This window comes from Solanum verrucosum, unplaced genomic scaffold (genome assembly GCF_900185275.1).
Source record: "Solanum verrucosum unplaced genomic scaffold, falcon-dt-bn FXZP01000233.1, whole genome shotgun sequence".
Lineage (NCBI taxonomy): Eukaryota > Viridiplantae > Streptophyta > Magnoliopsida > Solanales > Solanaceae > Solanum > Solanum verrucosum.
Window position 1 is genome coordinate 350,813 of NW_026019986.1, and position 19,594 is coordinate 370,406.

The window sequence follows — 19,594 nt, forward strand, 5'->3', positions numbered from 1 at the left end:
TTGTATCGTGAGACCACCCATGGGATGATCAAAGCCAAACTCTTCTTTAGCCTGAGCTAAAAAATCTTGAAATAAAGGTTGGCTCAAGTAAGAGACTGGCACGACGAATCTCTTCTTCTGGCTCTCTCCTATGTATATTGCACAATGTCCTTTTGGAATACCTCCATATGTTGAAGACCTCCTTAAGAACCGATTAGCTTGAACAAATGGAGGTACTTTGATACCCATTGTCTCAAGGAATATTTTCTAATTCTAAATGATGAAGGAAAAGAAAGAAAAAAAACTTGGAGGATCACGGATAAAATGAAAGTTCTTTGAATGTCAGGATACTTGTGCTCTGCTGAAATGTTTGGCTCTGATTATACATAAATTTATGACAAGTTTCATATCCAAATGCTTAGTGGTTGAGAGAAATTGGTGGCAACTGGAAAGACAATGACACATGAAATTTCACATGGTTTGCCTTCTCTGTTGTTGTTAAAGTATTCAGATCATAAATTTGTTAGATGTACAACATTAGGCCCTACTACTTCTCATGATTTGGAACAGAAGAAGAAACCTTTACTATGACATCCACAAGAAAGGATAAGTTGATTAATTAGGTTTTAATGAAACCAGGACCACTTGGTTTAAAGATATGGTGGCAGAGAAATGAATAAATGCACCAATCTCTTTGATTAAAATTACACAACCAGCAATGTCCACAAGTCCTTAGGTCCCATATTAGACAGCATCACATGATTCTGTCTTAGCAATTCAAAGTCATTCTGAAGCCTCAACTATATATAATCTCTTTCCATGAGCCATTTTTATCATCAAGCAGATAGCACTAAATCAATCTTTTAAAAGATCATCAACTTTTCTTTCCATTATTTCAAACAAATCAACATGATCAGTGCTAAGAAACTCATCAAGATGGCAAGGAAATGGCAGAAGTTCGCAGCGAATCAGAGGAAGAGAATTTCTTTTCCAAGATCCAATTACAATGATGCAGAGAGTTGCAGCACAACATGTATAGTTGACAAAGGTCATTTTGTGGTGTATACAACTGATCAGAAGCGATTTGTGGTTCCGTTGGCTTATCTTCAAAACGAGGTAATCAGACAACTGTTGCACATGTCTGAAGAAGAGTTTGGACTACCAAGTGATGGCCCCATCACGTTACCGTGTGATGCACTATTCATGAACTACATTATATCACTTATCAGAAGAGGTGTATCTACAGATTTTCAAAATGCTTTGCTTGTAACAGTCGCTTCCAGTCGATGCTCAGCAGCTTCATATCTTGAAGAACAAAGAAACCCGCAAGTGCTAGTTTGTTAAGCTAACTGTGATAAATTTTGTAACATGATACTCAACAAGTGTATAGAATATTAACATCTATTTTTTAATCAGAAACTACATATTCTTGCCTTCAAATTGGTCTATTCCATTATAATTTAGGAAATTCACGTTTCTTTTTATAGGCTTCCTAATAGTCTTGCACCGCAAATATCTATCTTGTGGCTTTCACATCCAGGGGATAAGGAAATTTTCCCAATTCATAGAAATTTATGTCAAAATCTTGTTCTTTCAATCAAGGTAAAAGTGAACTTTTCTCTAAAAGACAATTGACAAAATTGCAAAAGTATGCACCAGCTTTTTCAGATTCTGCGAAAGACTAATTTCAACTAAGATGATCTAGTAATTTATTTCTTGCTAATCTTGTCCTTTGAGTAAATTTAAAAACAATTTTAACTATCAAGTTTCAATTTACAAGCAATTACAATAATAATAGCCGAACATTGTGAAGTCCAAAATAACTTATTAATGTTGTATATTGAAAAAGGAAGTTAATCCTTTCCTTCCACTCCTGTTCCGCAGTCGATCTACGAGAAAAAAGTAAAGAAAAAAGGTTCCAACATAGAATGCATTTACTGTTTTATGTATTTTACTCCTCAGCACGATGCATATTCAACTGGCCAAGCTAAGAACTAGAAAGCGTTGCGCGTTTCTTTAAGAATCCACAGTATATCATTTATTTGTTTGATGGAATGAATGAACAAAGAAGAGTCTATAAAGTAGATTAAAGATCTAAAACTGAAAGTTTTGCTGTTTGAAAATGGAAAGATATGATAAAAGAGCAACCTTTAGAGCAATATAAAGGAGTAAATTCAGAAATCTAAATAGATAACCTGTTAACACATAGTCTTTGTGAAGGTTTTTTTTTTTTTACAATGAAATTTCTGTTTCTACAATCTCCTCTTCATAATTTCTAATCCTATTGCTTTACAAAATATCATTCATTGAAGAATTTGCGCTATGATAATACTCATGATCTTCTTAAGTGGGAAGTAAGATCAACGAACACATTCTCTTTGCAACGTATTGTGAGACCACCCATCGGATGATCAAAGTGAAACTCTTCTTCAGTCTGAGCTAACAAGTCTTGAAATAAAGGCTGGCTCAAGTAAGAGACTGGCACAACGAATCTCTTCTTCTGGCTCTCTCCTACGTATACTGCACAATGTCCTTTTGGAACATCTCCATATGTTGAAGACCTCCTTAAGAACCGATTTGCTTGAACAAATGGAGTCACTTTGATACCCATTGTTTCAAGGGATATTTTGTAATACTAAATGATGAAGGAAAAGAAAGAAAAAAAACTTGGAGGATCACGGATAAAATGAAAGTTCTTTGAATGTCAGGATACTTGTGTTAGACTGAAATGTTTGGCTCTGATTATATATAAATTTATGACAAGTTTCACATCCAAATGTTTAGTGGTTGAGGGAAATTGGTGGCAACTGGATAGACAATGGCACATGAAATTTCACATGGTTTGCCTTCTCTTTTGTTGTTAAAGTATTCAGATCATAAATTTGTTAGATGTACAACATTAGGCCCTGCTACTTCTTATTATTTGGAACAAAAGAAGAAACCTTTACTATGACATCCACAAGAAAGGATAAGTTGATTAATTAGTCCAGGACCACTTGGTTTAAAGATATGGTGATAGAGGAATGAATAAATGCACAACCAGCCATGTTCACAAGTCCTTAGGTTTAGGTCCCATATTAAACAGCATCACATGATTCTGTCTAGCATACTTCTTCCAGGTTGGCAACTTTAGCTACAATTCAAACTCTCAACTATATATAATCTGTTTCCGTGAACCGTTCATCATCAAGAAGATAGCACTAAATCAAATCTTTTAAAAGATCATCAACTTTTTCCTTCGATATTCCAAAGAAATCAGTATGATAAGCGCCAAGAAACTCATCAAGATGGCAAGGAAATGGCAAAAGTTTGCAGCTAAGCAGAGGAAGAGAATTTCTTTTCCAAGATCCAATTACAATGATGCAGAGAGTTGTAGCACATCATCTTCTATAGTTGACAAAGGTCACTTTGTGGTGTATACAACCGATCAAAAGCGATTTGTGGTTCCATTGACTTATCTTCAACACGACGTAATCAGACAACTGTTGCACATGTCTGAAGAAGAGTTTGGACTTCCAAGTGATGGCCCTATTACATTACCATGTGATGCACTGTTCATGAACTATATCATATCACTCGTCGAAAGAGGTGTAGCCACAGATCTTCAGAATGATTTGCTAATTTCTGTACCTTCCAATCGATGTTCATCGGCTTCATATCTTCAAGAACAACGAAATCTAGAATTGCTAGTTTGTTAAGCTAACTGTAACATTTTTTTTAGTAGATACATGGTACTAAACAAATGTATAGAATGTTAACATTTATTATTCATCAAAAACACCATTTTCTCCAACTTATTCTATTCCTTGCGTTGTTTGCAAAGTTGTTTGATACGGGTAACAGGTACTATGTAGAATAGTTGAGGTGCGCATATAATTTTCAAAAGTACAGTATGAGTTTAGTGCCAAAAACCTTAATGGATAAACATCAATTTTAAATCATAAATTGATCTACCAGCTTTGAGTCCTCAACTCTTCATTCAAAGGACTCAAATTATTGGCATTGGTGAGAAGTCATAAGCATGAATTGATCACATAACTTATAATTTAATTTGAAATCCAGTACATAAATTTTCTTGGAATAAACAGTGTATTACTAGTAGCAATTAGACAATCAGTAATACGTACAATAAAATAAAGTCACGGCTTCAATCACATCTCTGACAACTTTGATAAATACATTTCAAAACCAAATATTTGCAAGCAATTGATAAACTTACCAGTAAACAGGTTCTTACATGAGTTCGTAAATAAAGAAGAGAAAAAGAAACACGTCTTGGCCATATATAAGCAAATCTTAAATAAGTAATTTTGGAGAGATCAAACTTTTTGTATAAACAATTCCTTCCTGGAAGAAACATTGAGGCGATAATCCAAATTGTCCTTTGGACGTCCTTAATACTTGACTAGGCATGTCAAGTCTACAATGTAGTAGCACTTCATCATCTACCTACCTATATTCGGTTAGGCAAAATAAATATTGGAAGCACGTAAATGTAAACAATTCGATCCAAGATTCCACAACATTATAGTATTTCATTCCCCCACAATTGAAAAGTGACGCATTCCCAATTTCGAAATGCCATAATTGGAGCTCTGTATGTGGTGAACTCTATATGATGATTATCACGACCCAGTGTCACACCCCTTTTTGCGCACGGTGGCGGAAAGGTTTTTCCAATTTAAGTGACGTTATTGATTAAGGGATTATTTTTAATTTTCAGAGTCGCCACTTGGAATTGATTTATGGTGTTCCGAGTCACCTTTTTGTTTAATCCCTAATCATAAGGAAATGACTCTTTATTTGGTCTGCAAATCAGAAATTCGGGTAAGGAATTATGTTGACCGAGGAGAAGGTATTAGGCATCCCTCGAGTCTCGTGGTTCTAGCACGGTCGCTTTTATTGACTTATACTTATCTTGATATGTTTTTGGATAATTTGTGTCTATATGCCATGGTTTGCTTATTTTTTAATTATTGAATTTTTATTAGTCTTAAACCGGATGCATAACTACATTCTCGGTCTTGACATTCGGAGACATAACTGTCTTCCCCTCTCGAGTTCATCACACCTCATAATCTCAATTTACACCTCTTGGTTTGAATTAACAAAATTAATTATTAAAATAATTTGGCCAAGGTGCGTAACCGCATCCTTGAATTTATTAAGAATCTCAAAAAGATGTGGAACCACATTCTTAATTGAGATGAAATTTATTTATTATTATTACACGAACTAACAAAATTAAAAACATATATATTTATTTTAATACATAATGAGTTATTCTTATAATAGTTGTCAATATACTGCATTAAAAATATTTCCTTAACTATTAGAATAAATAGTTTCAACAAACTGAAGATCTTAATTGTTTAGTGATATGCAAGATTCAAACAATTATATTTCGACATTATAATATCACAATTAAACACACATAAAATTCGAGAAATTTCATAACATTGGAATCAAGTATTATATAATCATGAAAATTAAATTATACATGAAAAAAAGAAGTTATATGGTACCTCTTGCGAAATCAATTCACGAAAAAGAAAAAACAATCCTAATAAGGAACCGCGAACTCGAAACCACGAAAGTGAACCTCAACCTCAAATTTTGGTGAGTGAGAGAAAACATATAAATAAAATGTGAGTTCTTTTTTCCTAGCATTTTGTGTGTCCGTATATTTTTTTTTTGTAGTGTGCAAATTGTATGCTGCTGACTCCTTTTTCTTTTATGCCTTTTCTTTTGTTGATCCTATAGCGTGAGTGTGTACTTTTCTTTTTGAGTTTTTTTTTTTTTTAACGAGTCGTGTGTATTGCTTAATTCAAGAATATAAGTTTTTTTTTCACACAAGACAACTACCGACTCAAGAGAAATTATTTTATATGTGGTGCAAATAGTTTTTTTTAATTGAAACAAAATAACAAAATGAATTAAATGAATTTTAACTTTAAGTACTAATTAAGCAAAAATACATATACAATTCATGAATAGAAATTGCCAACAGACTAACACATTTTTGTATTTTTTTTAGTTATTTTTTTTAGGAATTCGAAAGTATTTCAAAGAAAATAATCCCATTTACTTGTTATTTGAATTGGTCATCAACAAATGGAATATTGTTTATAGGTGTCAAGTAAATGTTCTTATTTAATTTTTTAATTCTTTAATTAAGCAATATTTGTAAATAAATGAAAACAACTAAATACTTTTGGAGATAAAAAAAAATATTGTGAAATACTAATAGTTGAACTTGTCATGAGTATCTTTTAACTTACATGATGATATAGAGGTTTTCACATACTCACAATCTACCAAAGTTAAACTCAAACAAAATAAAGTGACTATCCACATATTGTATATCAAGAAAATTGAACCTTTGAGCGTGTAAGAGATAATCATGTATTATACCATTGTTACTCTATAGTTATCGAAATAAAGCTCTCAATTAATATAATTGGTATTATAAAATCAAAGAAATATTAATGGGGTTTCAACATACTGGATTTGAACAACTTCAATATATGAGATTCAATTCTTGCCCAATAATGACATAAAATTATGCAAAAAATAAAATACAAATAAATGCTACCTCTTGTGAAAATTAGTTAACAAGAAGAAAGGACAAATAATCAGGAGCCACGAACTTGAAACCGCGAAAACAGATTTCCAGATCTTCAATCACAATGTGAGAAAGTACCATGTATGTATTGCTTTTTTAATTAATGCCTATATCTCTGTGTGTGTATTTTTTCCTCCTTTCTCCTGTACGTATGTGTCCTATATATATATAATAGATTTTTTTTGCAGATTTGTAGTAGTAGTCTAGTGGGTATAGGAGTGGGTAGTGGGCTGTTTAGTTGAGGAGAACGTGAGGGAGTGGGAGTGTGTTTGGGGGGGGGGGGTAGGTTAGTTAGATTATTTATGTTATTTTTTTATTTTTTAGTTTAAGTTTTATTCTACTTTTAAAAGAATAATAATTAACTATAAATAGTAAATTATAATAACGTACCAACTAATTATTTAAAATTAACAAAATCTAGGAAAAAGTCAAACATCTATAAACAAAAATAATTAAATAATACTAGCTTATTTATAAAAACTTAATTTTAAAATAATATAGATTTTTGTAATCTTTCATTTCTTTTTAAACAATTGAAAAATAAAACTTACCTTAAAAAGTGATTCTATTTTTGTTGTTTTCAAATCTTTTAAAATAAACTTAATAAAATAAGAGAAAAGTCAAAATATTTAATTTATATTTATAAAAATATTTCAGCTCTAAAAATGGTGTAAAATTTTAAGTTCGGTCAAAAATAAGTGTTTACACCCAGGGGTACCCCTAGATGTAACATGGCGTATAGGACCCCGAGGGACCCTATACAAGCCACTTAGCATCCATAGCATAGGAAATAGAACAATAAGAGTAAAACAACATTTCAAGTTCAATAGGTTTATAAAAGAAAAGCGGAAGTCTAAAACACTTGTCTCAATATCCATCTAATACAATAGAATGAAATTGGGCCTAGCTCATACATCATGTCCAAAACTGGAAATAAGAAAGAAAACTGAAACAATAGAATCCGTCCTCGAAACATGAGGACTCATCCAAAGCTCGGGAATCTCAAAATCAACCACTAGAAACGAAAATGAGAAACCTAACTGTCGGACCCTACATTTGGGAAAATGTAGGTAAAAGTATGTGTTAGTACAAACAATATACCAAGTGTGATATCTATGCATAAAATATGTATATCATGCTAAAAGAGGACATTTCATGACATGCAATTGACCAAGCTAAAACATGATATAAAAGGGTTAGAAAACATAAGTCATAAAACATGATCAATGCAAACTAACATCATTTAAAGCATTTGAACACATGTGTGATACTTCTTGAAGTAACCTTAGTTCATTATTAATGTGGAAAGTAGCCTTAACCGACATAGAGACCATATGAGCTATAACATGATCCCCGAGTTTCTCCCACAATAAAAAGGGTTGTCCTACTTGCCAAGGTAAGGACCATAACTGCTAGCTTAGGTGGATCCTCTAGCTAATGTCTATCTAGACAATCATCCTATGGGGGCACATAGGTAAGGGATAAGGATATTGCTTCTAGAAATCCGACCTCTACTAACTGGAGAGCTTCTATCTCAATATCCTCTCGGTGCTAAGCATAAATCCCACGGAATAGTGATTTCTTACTTGCTCTTATTATCCTTGGAAAGGCACGCCATCTTGCCAATCCAAACTGAGTCATCATCCATGGAAATATATCATTCAATATCCAATCCAAGCTAGGTTTCATTAGGATAGCTCTAAATCTTTGATTCAATTAGGTGAGAAGACCTTCCAACCTTAGAATCCTTATTATGTGAGAAAACCTTTCACATCATGCTTTCATGTGTATATGAGAACAATCCTTTCAACAAAACAACAACAACATCATCATTGATACTTTACTCTCATAGCATCCTTAAAACATTTGCATAGATTTCATAAGAACATGCATAATTCCATAATTTACCTTTCAAGGTTCAAAACCCAGTTTCAATCATCAACATTTAGAAAACATGGGTTAGATATAGCTTTCATCATAAATTCATGTAATTCTATCAATACATGCTTGATTTCATTAAACTCTTCCTTCATAATTAAAATTCCACATCATATGATTCATAACTTGGAAAACATGGGGATTACATGGGTTCATACGGGAATCATCATAAAATCATAGTATTTCATCAGTTCATGCATAAGATCTCATAATTCAATCTATTAAATCAATAGTCAAGAGAACCCACGACAATTGAAAAAAACTCTAACTCAATTGGGGATTTCTAACTTTGAAAATAGAGGAATTTGGAAAATCCATGAATGGAAGGAATCCATGGATGGAAACTATCGTACTTTGAAGCCAATTGTTAATCTTCAATGGAGGAATATGGAGACTTGCCTTGAAACCCTAGGTTGAACCTTTCTTCTTCAAGTTATCTAGAGAGAGAAATATTTTGGAGAGAAAGAACTCGATCTTCTTTTAGGGATTTGAGAGCATCATTTAATATTGGGGGAAATTTGGGGTAAAACTCTTATATAGGTCTTTAGGTGAAGGGTAAAATGGCATGGTATTGAATTAAAATAATCTAAAAAGACTTTTAAGACCCTAACTTAAAAACTGAAAACAACTCACGCTGGAGCTCGCCAAAGGCCATTCGGCGACTCGCCAAGTGAACCTTTAGCTCGCCTAAAATTACAGTAAGTTAACTCTTGGATGAAGTCAATAAGGCGATAGGGAGGGCACTTTGGCGACACTCCGAATGATATGGCAAGCTCGACTTAGCTCGCCTAAAGTTCCAAAACACTAGACACTGAGATCAAACCAAAAAGGCGAAGGGGTTTCCACTTGGCGATTCACCAAGTCACTCGGTGTTCACTCCCTACTTCACCGAGTCAGCTAAGGAAAGGAATATTTTCCCTTCTCTGGATCCGAGGTGTTACATTATCTCCCTCTTGGAGACATTCGTCCTCAAATGAGATTCAAGCTAGTGCTAAAAGAGTAGGAGAGGAACTAACAACCCAACCATCAATGCAATTTCAGCTAAATGCGTTTAACCAAGGAGGAAATATCAACTCCAATCTAGGACGTAATAAAAACATCATAAGAGGGGTGGAAACTAAATCTAACAACCATCATGCATGTAATACACATATCTGAGGAGGAAACATCAACTCCAAGCTAACATCCAAGGAGGAAACATTAACTCCAAGCTAACAACTTACTCAAATGCATATGTTTGAGGAGGAAATATCAACTCCAAGCTAAAGGCATGCTCGATCACAACATCATATCAAGTAGTCTACATGCAATTCATACCCATGTGCACATAAGCATGTAAGAGTCAATCAATTAAACTCATTTTCTCAAAACTTGAACTTTTCATAAATCATGCATAGTAAGGAAATCATGGAAACATACAAGACACATGACTCCAAAACAAAGAACAAACCATGAAAAACTCATTACCTCAAGCTAGAGTAGGAGTAGAAGGAAAGAGATGAGGATATCGGGACATCATATCGGCCTTGGCCTCCCAAGTAGCACCCTCAACTAAGTGATTCCTCTACAACACTTTCACGGAAGCTACTTCTTTATTTCTCAACTTCTTGACTTGCCGGTCTAAAATCTTAACCGGGACTTCCTTATAAGAAAGATTCTCTTTAACTCTTAAACATTCTAGTAGAACTATGGATGTCAGATCACCAACACATTTCTTCAACATAGAGTATGGGAAACTGGATGCAACGATGCCAACTCATTTGGCAAAGCTAGCTCATAAGCAACCTTACCAACTCGTCTCAAAATCTGATATGGGCCTACATATCGGGGACTAAGCTTTCCTTTCTCACCAAACCTCATTACACCCTTAATGGGTGAAATTTTCAAGTGAACCCAATCATGAGCATCAAACTCAAGATCTCTTCTTCTCACATCGTTATATGACTTTTTCCGACTTTGAGCCGTTTTCAACCTTTCTCTAATAAGTCAAACTTTCTCTATGGCCTCATGTACCAACTCGGGATCTATTGGGTGACTTCACTCACCTCAAACCGTACTATGGGAGATCTACACCTCCTACCATATAATGTCTTAAATAGAGGCATACCAATACTCAAGTGATAGCTGTCGTTATAAGCAAACTCAATCAATGGAAAATGGTCATCCCAATTACCCTTAAAATCAATCACACAAGCCCTTAACATGTCTTCCAAAATTTGGATAGTACGCTCCGCTTGCCCATCGATTTGGGGATGAAAGGTCGTACTAAGCTTAACACGAGTACCAAGACCCTTTTGGGAAGACTTCCAAAACTATGAAGTGAATTGGGTACCACGATTGGAAATAATCGAAAAAGGCACTCTGTGCTACTTTACCATTTGTCATAAGTATAACTTGGCATAGTCCGCTGAATAGGAAACTTTGATGGTAAGAAAGTGGGCCAATTTCATCATCCGATCTACTATAACCCAAATCGAGTCATGTTTTCACCGGTGCGAGGCAAACCAACGATAAAGTCCATATTCATATCTTCCCACTTCCAAGTAGGAATACTAATGTCTTGGGATAAACCTTTCGATTTCTGATGCTCAACTTTCACTTGTTGACAATTAGAACACTTAGTCATAAATTCCGCAATATCCTTCTTCAGTCTATTCCACCAATAGACTTCCCGTAAATCACGATACATCTTGGTGGCTCCCGGGTGAATGGAATACCGAGAACTATAGGCTTCTGACAAGATTTATTCCCTCAAGTCATCAACATTCGAAACACATAAACGACCTTGATATCTAAGTACTCCATCTCTTTTTTGGGTGAAAGCCTCAAGATTTCTTAAGCACCGCTTCTTTTAAGTCGACCAATTGGATTAAGACCTTGCTTGGCTTTAACATCCGCCACTAAAGACGATTCTGAACCATTGTAAACCATAACACCACCCTTGGGAGAGTCCACTAACCGACCACCTAATCGGGCCAATCTATGAATATCGTGAACCAATTCTTTCTTTTCTTCTCCAATATGAGCAACACTACCCACGGATAACCGACTAAGAACTTTCTTTTGGCAGTGAATGTTTTATTACATTATGAGTTATTTCCTTTAAAGACATTTGAGAAAAGTTCTGCTTTTGAGTTTTATTTATTGCTGAGTAAGTCTTCCATTGAGAGTTGAGTCAGGCCAAGGGTTTGCTTGGGGCCAACAATAGTTCTCGAGTGTCAGTCGCATCCAGGGTGTAGGCTCGGGGTGTGAAAAGGAGTCAGAGTCAGGTCTTGGTTCAGAGTAAAATCTCGGGTCGAGGTCGAGGGTCAGGGTCGGATCTCAGTTCAAAAAGTGGATCTTGAGTAGAATGTTGGGATCGGGAGTCGGGGTTAAATCTCGAATCAGATCTAGGGTCGGATCTTGGGTCCCGATCAGTTGTCAGGGGTATGATCTTGATTCAAAAATTGAATCCTGGGTAGGATTTTTGGATCGGGAGTCAAGGTCGGGTCTTGGGTCGGGTCCTGAGTCGGGGTCAAGTCGGGAGTCGGATTCCAAATCAGTCATCGAGAACGTGTCCAGGTTTGGGTGTCAGGATCATATTCTAATTCAAATATCGGGTCTTTAGTCGGGAATCGAGTGTAGGTCCTGGGTTGGGTTTTAATATTGTATCCCAATTCGAGTTGGGGTCAGGGTCCTGTTCGAATGTCGGGTCCCGTATAGGGAGTGGGGTTTGTTATCGAGTGTTAGGATCAGGTCACGTGTTGAGTGTCAAGGTCGAATCTTGGATCGATTGTCATAATTGTTTTTCTATTCAGGTGTCAGAGTCAAAGGCCAGATTTTGATTATCGAGGTTGTTTTCTAGGTTAGAAACAATTTTTCAAAAAATTATTTTCTAATCTCTAGAAAAAAATAAAATATATTTTCTGAAAAATATTTTTCATTTATCAATCATACACTAAAAGATATTTTTCACTCACCAACCAAATATGAGAAAATAAGTTAGAAATCAACTTATTTTTCATGAATAGCATTTTCCTTCATACCAAACACACCACAACATAGATTACATGAAAGTAAAATTGGACAAGATGGTATCCCACTTAAAAGCTTCATAATAGGATAAATTTCTTGAGGTATTAAATTAGTCAATCAATAATTCAAGGCATTTGATATTATCTTCCAAGTGTGAGTCAATGCTTGGTATTATACAATTATATTAGTCAATCAATAAGTCACCACAAGGATAAAAATAGAAAGAAAATAAACACGGGACATCCAAGAGTATCATATATATTATATATATATATATATATAAATAAAGAGAACCTTAGGCCCACCTATGTGGTGCCACCACAAATCAAAATTTTCTTTTAATTTATTTATTTTAAAAATTAGCCTTTTTTTTTAATGAAAAGTAATAAGATTTATGAAAAGTTGTGACTTTTATGAAAAGTTGCAACCTTAATGAAGAGTTATGACTTTTATGAAAAGTTGCGACTTTAATGAAGAGTTGTGACTTTTATGAAAAATTGTGACTTTTAAGAAAGGTTGAGACTTTTTTGAAAGGTTGCAACTTTTCCGAATAGTTGTAACCTTTCCGATAAGGCACAAGAAACATTTGTTCACACTACCCTTTGTTGTCTATAAATAAAGGACTTTTCCTTTCATTTTAAAACAACGAAAATTCTTAACCTCTTCTTCACAATTAAATATTTGTGTACTTTGCTCCTGTTGAGTGGCTCACTGACACAATTGCTTATGTTACAAATCCTTGTATGTATTTTTACAGTCATTAATTTATGCTTATGTTATTGAGGATAAATGATAAGATGTACTCCTTTACATTATTAATGTTTGTTAGTACGTAATCTTGTATGTAAGATAATATAGTTTTTTAGTTTTAATGACTGATAGATTTTAAGTATTATTTTATAAATTCTATTATATTAAATGCCCGCGCGAAGCGCAAGTAATTTTACTAGTATTATAATAGATGGACTCCAAAATTAAGATTTAGTTACTAAGATGTGAAGGAAAAAATTGTATATATTTGCATCACATTGTAAGATCTAAAATTATATATTTTCTAAAAATGAGTCGCCCCATTTCTATCGTGATCAGCCTATTGTTGTTATTAGGAAAACTTACCTAAATACACATCTTATTTTTATCATAATCTCTAAATTTTTATACCATTTAAAAAGATTTCAAAAATTCGCTCTTGGATACATCACTCTCCTCTCAATAATACATCCTTATCCCCCTCTCGGGTACATCTCTTCCCTCTCCCATACATCATTCACCTATGTATCCGAATATTTGTTGATGTATCCGAAAGTCCAGTAATGTATCTGGATATCCTATTCCCTCTCTGATATATTCCTCCCCTCTCGGATACATCCTTCACCTATGTATTCGGATGTCCAGTGATGTATCCGAAAGTCCAGTAATGTATCAGGAGGTCCAGTAATGTATTTGAAATCCATAAATTTTAAGGAATTTTTGTAATTTGAAAAAGAGTAAGAAAATAATGTAATTAACTCTTTAACACTATGGGATTTATGTAAATTATATTAACCTCAGCTAAATTGGTTTTTATAGAAGATATTTAAAGAACATTAGACATGTGTTACTAGAAGAGTACTATAAATTGTAACAAAATCAAGCTGATTAAATAAATATCTTAACAAACAAAATCATTAATTGTAATATTTTTAATAAAATATTCCAACAAGTTTAACTGTTTTCTCCCTTGGTTTAAAAAAAGTAACCTAGTTTGATTTGATACGGACTTTAAGAAAATAAAGAAAAAAAGTAATCTTGTGGTCCTAAGTTAGTTATGTCAAATGTACTAAGATATTTTTAATCTGGTGACCTTAAACATGTTACATGGAAAACTGAAATAAAAGTCTTGTCAAAAAAGAAAAAGAAACATTATGTTTTGAAAGAATGTCATTCTTTTTTAAATGCAAGAAGTTTAAATTTCAACATTTGTGCATTTTAATATTTCAACATTTGTGCATTTTTAAATTTCAATATTTTTATATTTTACGTTTATTATTATTATTATTATTATTATTATTATTATTATTATTATTATTATTATTATATTTGATATTTTTAATTATATTTAAATCATCATATTAATATTATATCAATGTTTAATTTATTTGTTATTTATCTTTGTATAATATTAATTGAAAAAACTGAATATGTAGATTTTAATTATTAAGAATAAAAATTTGATTATAATATATAGTTAAAATTGTTTGTTTCTGTAAATGTAACACCTCAGAAATTGATAAGTTGAATCGGAAAGGAAAGTTACAGAAAATGGTACTGGTTCAGTTCCTATGAAAAGGTCTTGAAAAATTGTAATTTAATAAGTCCCAGCAGAATTCCTACGGACCACCAGGATGATCCGTAGAAGCCTCTACTCCCTTAGGAAGTGGTTGTAGAAGGGGCTCCAGACTCGATGAAATTTTGATTTGATCTTGGGTTCTACTGTTTGTGTCTACTACCCGTAGGAACACCCACAGACAGTAGGAACTGTTCGTGGAAACTGAGTGAATTTTAGACCTCCAATACTTTATCTACGAACGACCAAGACAGTCCGTAAAAGTCCTTACGAATCGTAGGTCAATCCGTAAAGTCCCTCCAATAGTTTTAAGTCAGGGTTATTTGAGCCTTTTCTTATCACATCTACACCTAAGCTTTAGAACATATAGTCCTGACCTTGGCAAGTAGGACAATCTCTTTTTGGTGTGGGAGTAAGACATTGTATTCCATGTTTACGTTATAGCTCACATGGTCTATGTCGGTTAAATGTAAACATCCCACAAAGGATATGTTTTCTTACTTAACTTGTGTTTCATACATATGTCATGATTCTTATATATTGCATTGAATTTTTATGACTTATGACTTTAGCTTATCACGATTTGATATATTTTACGTTGATCATGCATTATCATGATTTAAACTTATCATATTATCATGTTTATGTTATTATGCACGTTCCCTATATTCAATACATTCAATGTATTCACACATATATTTTTTGTGCCTATGTTGTTTCATAATATAGAGTTTGAAACTCCTCCATCCGATTGTGGCTAGATTGGATCTATCAGCTTTGCTTAGCTTGTGGTGAGTCCTCATGATTTGAGAGGTGATCACTTGTTATGAGTTCTTGTCTGTTTTCATGTCATTTCAATTTTCGAATTATTTCGTGAGCTAGGATCTTGTCCTAATCACATCTATGTTAGAGGCTTGATGTCAAACTTATTATGTGTCCGCGTATGAGATGATTGTACTTTGATTTTGTTGGGTATGTAGCAAGGGTAATGGGAAATGGAGGGAAGATGAAAAGAGAGAAACTTGAAAAGTTGGGAACTTGAAGAGTTGAGAACTTGAAAAGTTCTCTTATGCTTTATTGGAAAGGCATTTGTCCCTCATTGGTGGTGGAAAGAAAAATAGGAGGCTTTAAATATAGAAACACTCCTATTAATTGTTAAAAGGGTTGGAAAGAGGGAACCCCCTCGCGCCGTCATCGTCGTCGCTCGCTCGGCTCGGCTTCGGCTTCGGCTTTGGAAAATGATCGAGAGATTATTTTTTGGACAAAGTTTATTTTAATTATTTTAGTTAATTATTAATTTATTAAATTAAATTAAATTAAATGGACAACGTTTTAATTAGTTAATTAACCGAAGTGTTTCAATTAATTAGTTAATTGACCCGACCCGACTCGGATCCACGCGCGATCCGTTTTATTTAAATATTTCCCCTTTTATTTAAATTTCCCGCCATTGGAAGTGACTGTTCTGAAAGGTTGCAACTTTCAGAAACAGCCATGACCGTTTGAAAGGTTGCAAACTTTCATGAATGGTCATGTGGATTCTGAAAGGATTGCAACCTTTCGGAACCAGTTCCTCTTGCCTATAAATACTTTGATTCCTCAGACTTATTGCTTACGAATTTTCTGATTTCTTCTTCTTCTGTACAAAATTGCTTCGTGTACTTTACTGCTGTTGAGTGGTTCGGTGACACCAGAGTTTTGGGTATCAATACATTGGTGATTGAGATCATTCTATCCTGGGAGGACATATTCCAAATCAAACCTCGGATATTAGAGGGGAATAATTTCCTTAAGAGGACACTGTGCATTCAGTGGGCTTGATCTTTTTCTGATTCTGTTTTTCCATATTGTGGTACGTTTTTACAGATTTAAGTTTTGTCAATTAATTTATGTTCATCTATTCTTACTGGTTTATTAAACTTTGGTTACTTCGTGTTTCTGCAAAGTTTATTGAAATCAGTAAATCTGGTTTTTTAAATACAGATTGTTAACAATCTTAAGGAAATTAATTTTATACTTTTTAATCTGTGTTTCTGGTGGAGAGAAAAACCTTCGTGGTTTTACACTCCTGTTAAGTTTGCAATTTAAGTTATTTCTTACTGAGTCATTTGTATCAATTTCTGTTTGTTACAGATTCTGAAATGGCTAATGACAATGTTACGGTGGCTGTTGCTGTACCAACCCGAACTGTTGTACCACCAGCAGAGAAACCAGGAAAATTCTCTGGTGTGAATTTCAAAGGATGGCAGCAATGGGTATTTTTCTGGCTTACCACTCTTGGTTTGCAGAAATTTACCAATGAAGTAACTCCAGTGCCTGCTGCTGAAATGCTAGACAGAGAAAAATTCATAAATATTGAAGCATGGAAATAGGCAGACTTCCTATGTAAGGGCTACATTTTGAGTGCTTTAGAGGATGACTAATATAATGTCTATAGTGCAATGACAACTTTGAAAGAATTGTGGGATGCACTTGAGAAGAAATATAAGACAGAAGATGCATGCTTGAAAAATTTGTGGTCGCAAAGTTTTTAGACTATAAAATGTCAGATAGTAAAACTGTTGGATCACAAGTGCAGGAACTTCAACTTATTTTCCATGATCTGATTGCTGAAGATATGGTAATAAATGAAGCGTTTCAAGTGGCTGCAATGATCGAGAAGTTACCTCCTTCGTGGAACGACTTCAAGAATTATTTAAAGCACAAACGTAAGGAAATGGATCTTGTGATTTGGCTCAAGATTGAGGAAGATAACAAAACCACCGAAAAGAAGTCTCGTAAGAGTTCGACAATAATAGGAGTTAATATTGTTGAAGAAGCGCCTACCAAAGACAAGAAGAGAAAGAAGTCCAACGGACAGAAGTCAGAACAGGCCAAGAAAAAATTCAAGGGCAACTGTTACAATTGTGGTAAGGCTGGTCATAAGTCTTCTGACTGTCGTGCTCCAAGAAAGGACAAAGACAAAGACAAAGGCAAAGGCAAAAGCCAAGCAAACATCGTGAAAGAGATGGAAGTTGCAGATGACCTTTGTGCAATGATCTCGGAGTACAACTTAGTTGGAAATCCCAAGGAGTGATTTCTCGACTCAGGTGCCACTCGACATATTTGCTCTGCGAAAGAAGCTTTTGCAACATACACTCCTGCTGAGGTTGATGAAGAATTGTTCATGGGAAACACAGCAACAACAAGGGTTGCAGGAACTGTGAAAGTAATGTTGAAGATGACATCCGACAAGGTGTTGACTCTGAACAAGGTTCTGCACGTTCCTACTATTAGGAAGAATTTAGTTTATGTTGCACTGCTCGTTAAAAACGGGTTTAAGTGTGTCCTAGTTAGTGACAAAGCTGTAATAAGTAAGAATGAGATGTTCTTATGAAAATGCTACCTCATTGAGGGCCTCTTCAAACTGAATGTAATGGTTGTTGATAGTATTAATAAGAATTCTTCTTATGTTTACTTATTGGAGTCAAATGATTTATGGCATGCCCGTTTGGGACATGTAAATTACAAAGCCTTGCGAAAATTGGTTACTTTAGAAGTATTGCCTGATTTTAAATGCGATAAATCGAAATGCAAAATTTGTGTGGAAAGTAAGTTTGTTAAACATCCTTATAAGTCTGTTGAAAGAAATTCAAAACCTTTAGACTTAATTCACACAGATATATGCGGTATGAAGTCGACACCATCTCGTAGTGGGAAAAAGTATTTTATAACTTTTATTGACGATTGCACTCGATTTTGTTATGTATATTTGCTAAATAGTAAGGATGAAACAATCTATGCATTTAAGCAATACAAAAATGAAGTGGAAAATTAATTGAATCTAAAGATAAAAATGATTCGAAGTGATAGGGGTGGAGAATACGAATCTCATTTTGCTGAGATATGTTTGAAATATGGTATTATTCATCAAACTATTGCACCCTATACACCATAGTCAAATAGTTTGGCTGAACGGAAGAACAGAACATTAAAGGACATGATGAATGCCTTGATAATCAGTTCTGGTTCACCAAGAAATCTATAGGGGGAAGCCATCCTTACAGCTAACAAGATACTCAATAGGGTACCCCGTAGCAAAACGCAATCGATTCCATATGAGTTATGGAAAGGAAGGAAACCCAACTTGAAATATTTCAAAGTGTGGGGTGTCTTGCCAAGGTAGAAGTTCCTTTACCCAAGAGGGTGAAAATTGGACCCAAAACAGTGTGTATTTATTGGATATGTTGTGAATAGTAAGGCCTGCCGGTTTTTGGTTCACAAATCTGATAATCCTGAAATTCATGTGAATACGGTAATTGAGTCAGATAACATTGAGTTCTTTGAACACATTTATCCTTATAAAACTGAATGTGAGTCGACAAGTGAAAGATCTAAACGACCACGGGAAGAATCAAAGGAAAATGCACAACCTAATGAGGATCCTAGGCGTAGTACTCGCTAATGGAAATCCACTTCTTTCGGACCAGATTTTGTGCCATTCTTGCTTGAAAATGAGCCTCCAACATTTAAAGCAGTTATGTCGTCATCTAAGTCAATCTATTGGAAAGAAGCAGTCAATAGTGAGATCGAATCAATTTTAAGTAATCATACTTGGGAATTGACTGATCTTCCTCCAGGAAATAAACCTTTAGGATCAAAGTGGATCTTTAAAAGGAAAATGAAAGCCAATGGGACTATTGACAAATATAAGGCTAGACTTGTAGTCAAAT

General features: G+C 34.3%; 2 protein-coding genes and 1 pseudogene across 2 annotated transcripts; 2 read left to right on the top strand and 1 right to left on the bottom strand.

Annotated features, from left to right (window-relative positions):
* Positions 1 to 857: 857 nt before the first annotated feature.
* On the top strand, positions 858 to 1,401 carry LOC125818459 (auxin-responsive protein SAUR68-like). The gene has a single exon (XM_049497950.1). The coding sequence runs from the start codon at positions 889 to 891 to the stop codon at positions 1,321 to 1,323; it is 435 nt and encodes a 144-aa protein (XP_049353907.1). The 5' UTR covers positions 858 to 888; the 3' UTR covers positions 1,324 to 1,401.
* Positions 1,402 to 2,253: 852 nt separating this feature from the next.
* On the bottom strand, positions 2,254 to 2,806 carry LOC125818457 (auxin-responsive protein SAUR21-like; annotated as a pseudogene).
* A 364-nt stretch (positions 2,807 to 3,170) lies between these two features.
* LOC125818460 (auxin-responsive protein SAUR68-like) lies at positions 3,171 to 3,762 on the top strand. Its single transcript, XM_049497951.1, has one exon. It carries the CDS (start codon positions 3,240 to 3,242, stop codon positions 3,675 to 3,677), a length of 438 nt encoding a protein of 145 aa, XP_049353908.1. The 5' UTR covers positions 3,171 to 3,239; the 3' UTR covers positions 3,678 to 3,762.
* The last annotated feature ends 15,832 nt before the right edge of the window (positions 3,763 to 19,594 follow it).

Coding starts and splice junctions, on each gene's coding strand:
- LOC125818459 (XM_049497950.1), top strand. CDS start 889: ATGATCAGTGCTAAGAAACTCATCAAGATGGCAAGGAAATGGCAGAAG.
- LOC125818460 (XM_049497951.1), top strand. CDS start 3,240: ATGATAAGCGCCAAGAAACTCATCAAGATGGCAAGGAAATGGCAAAAG.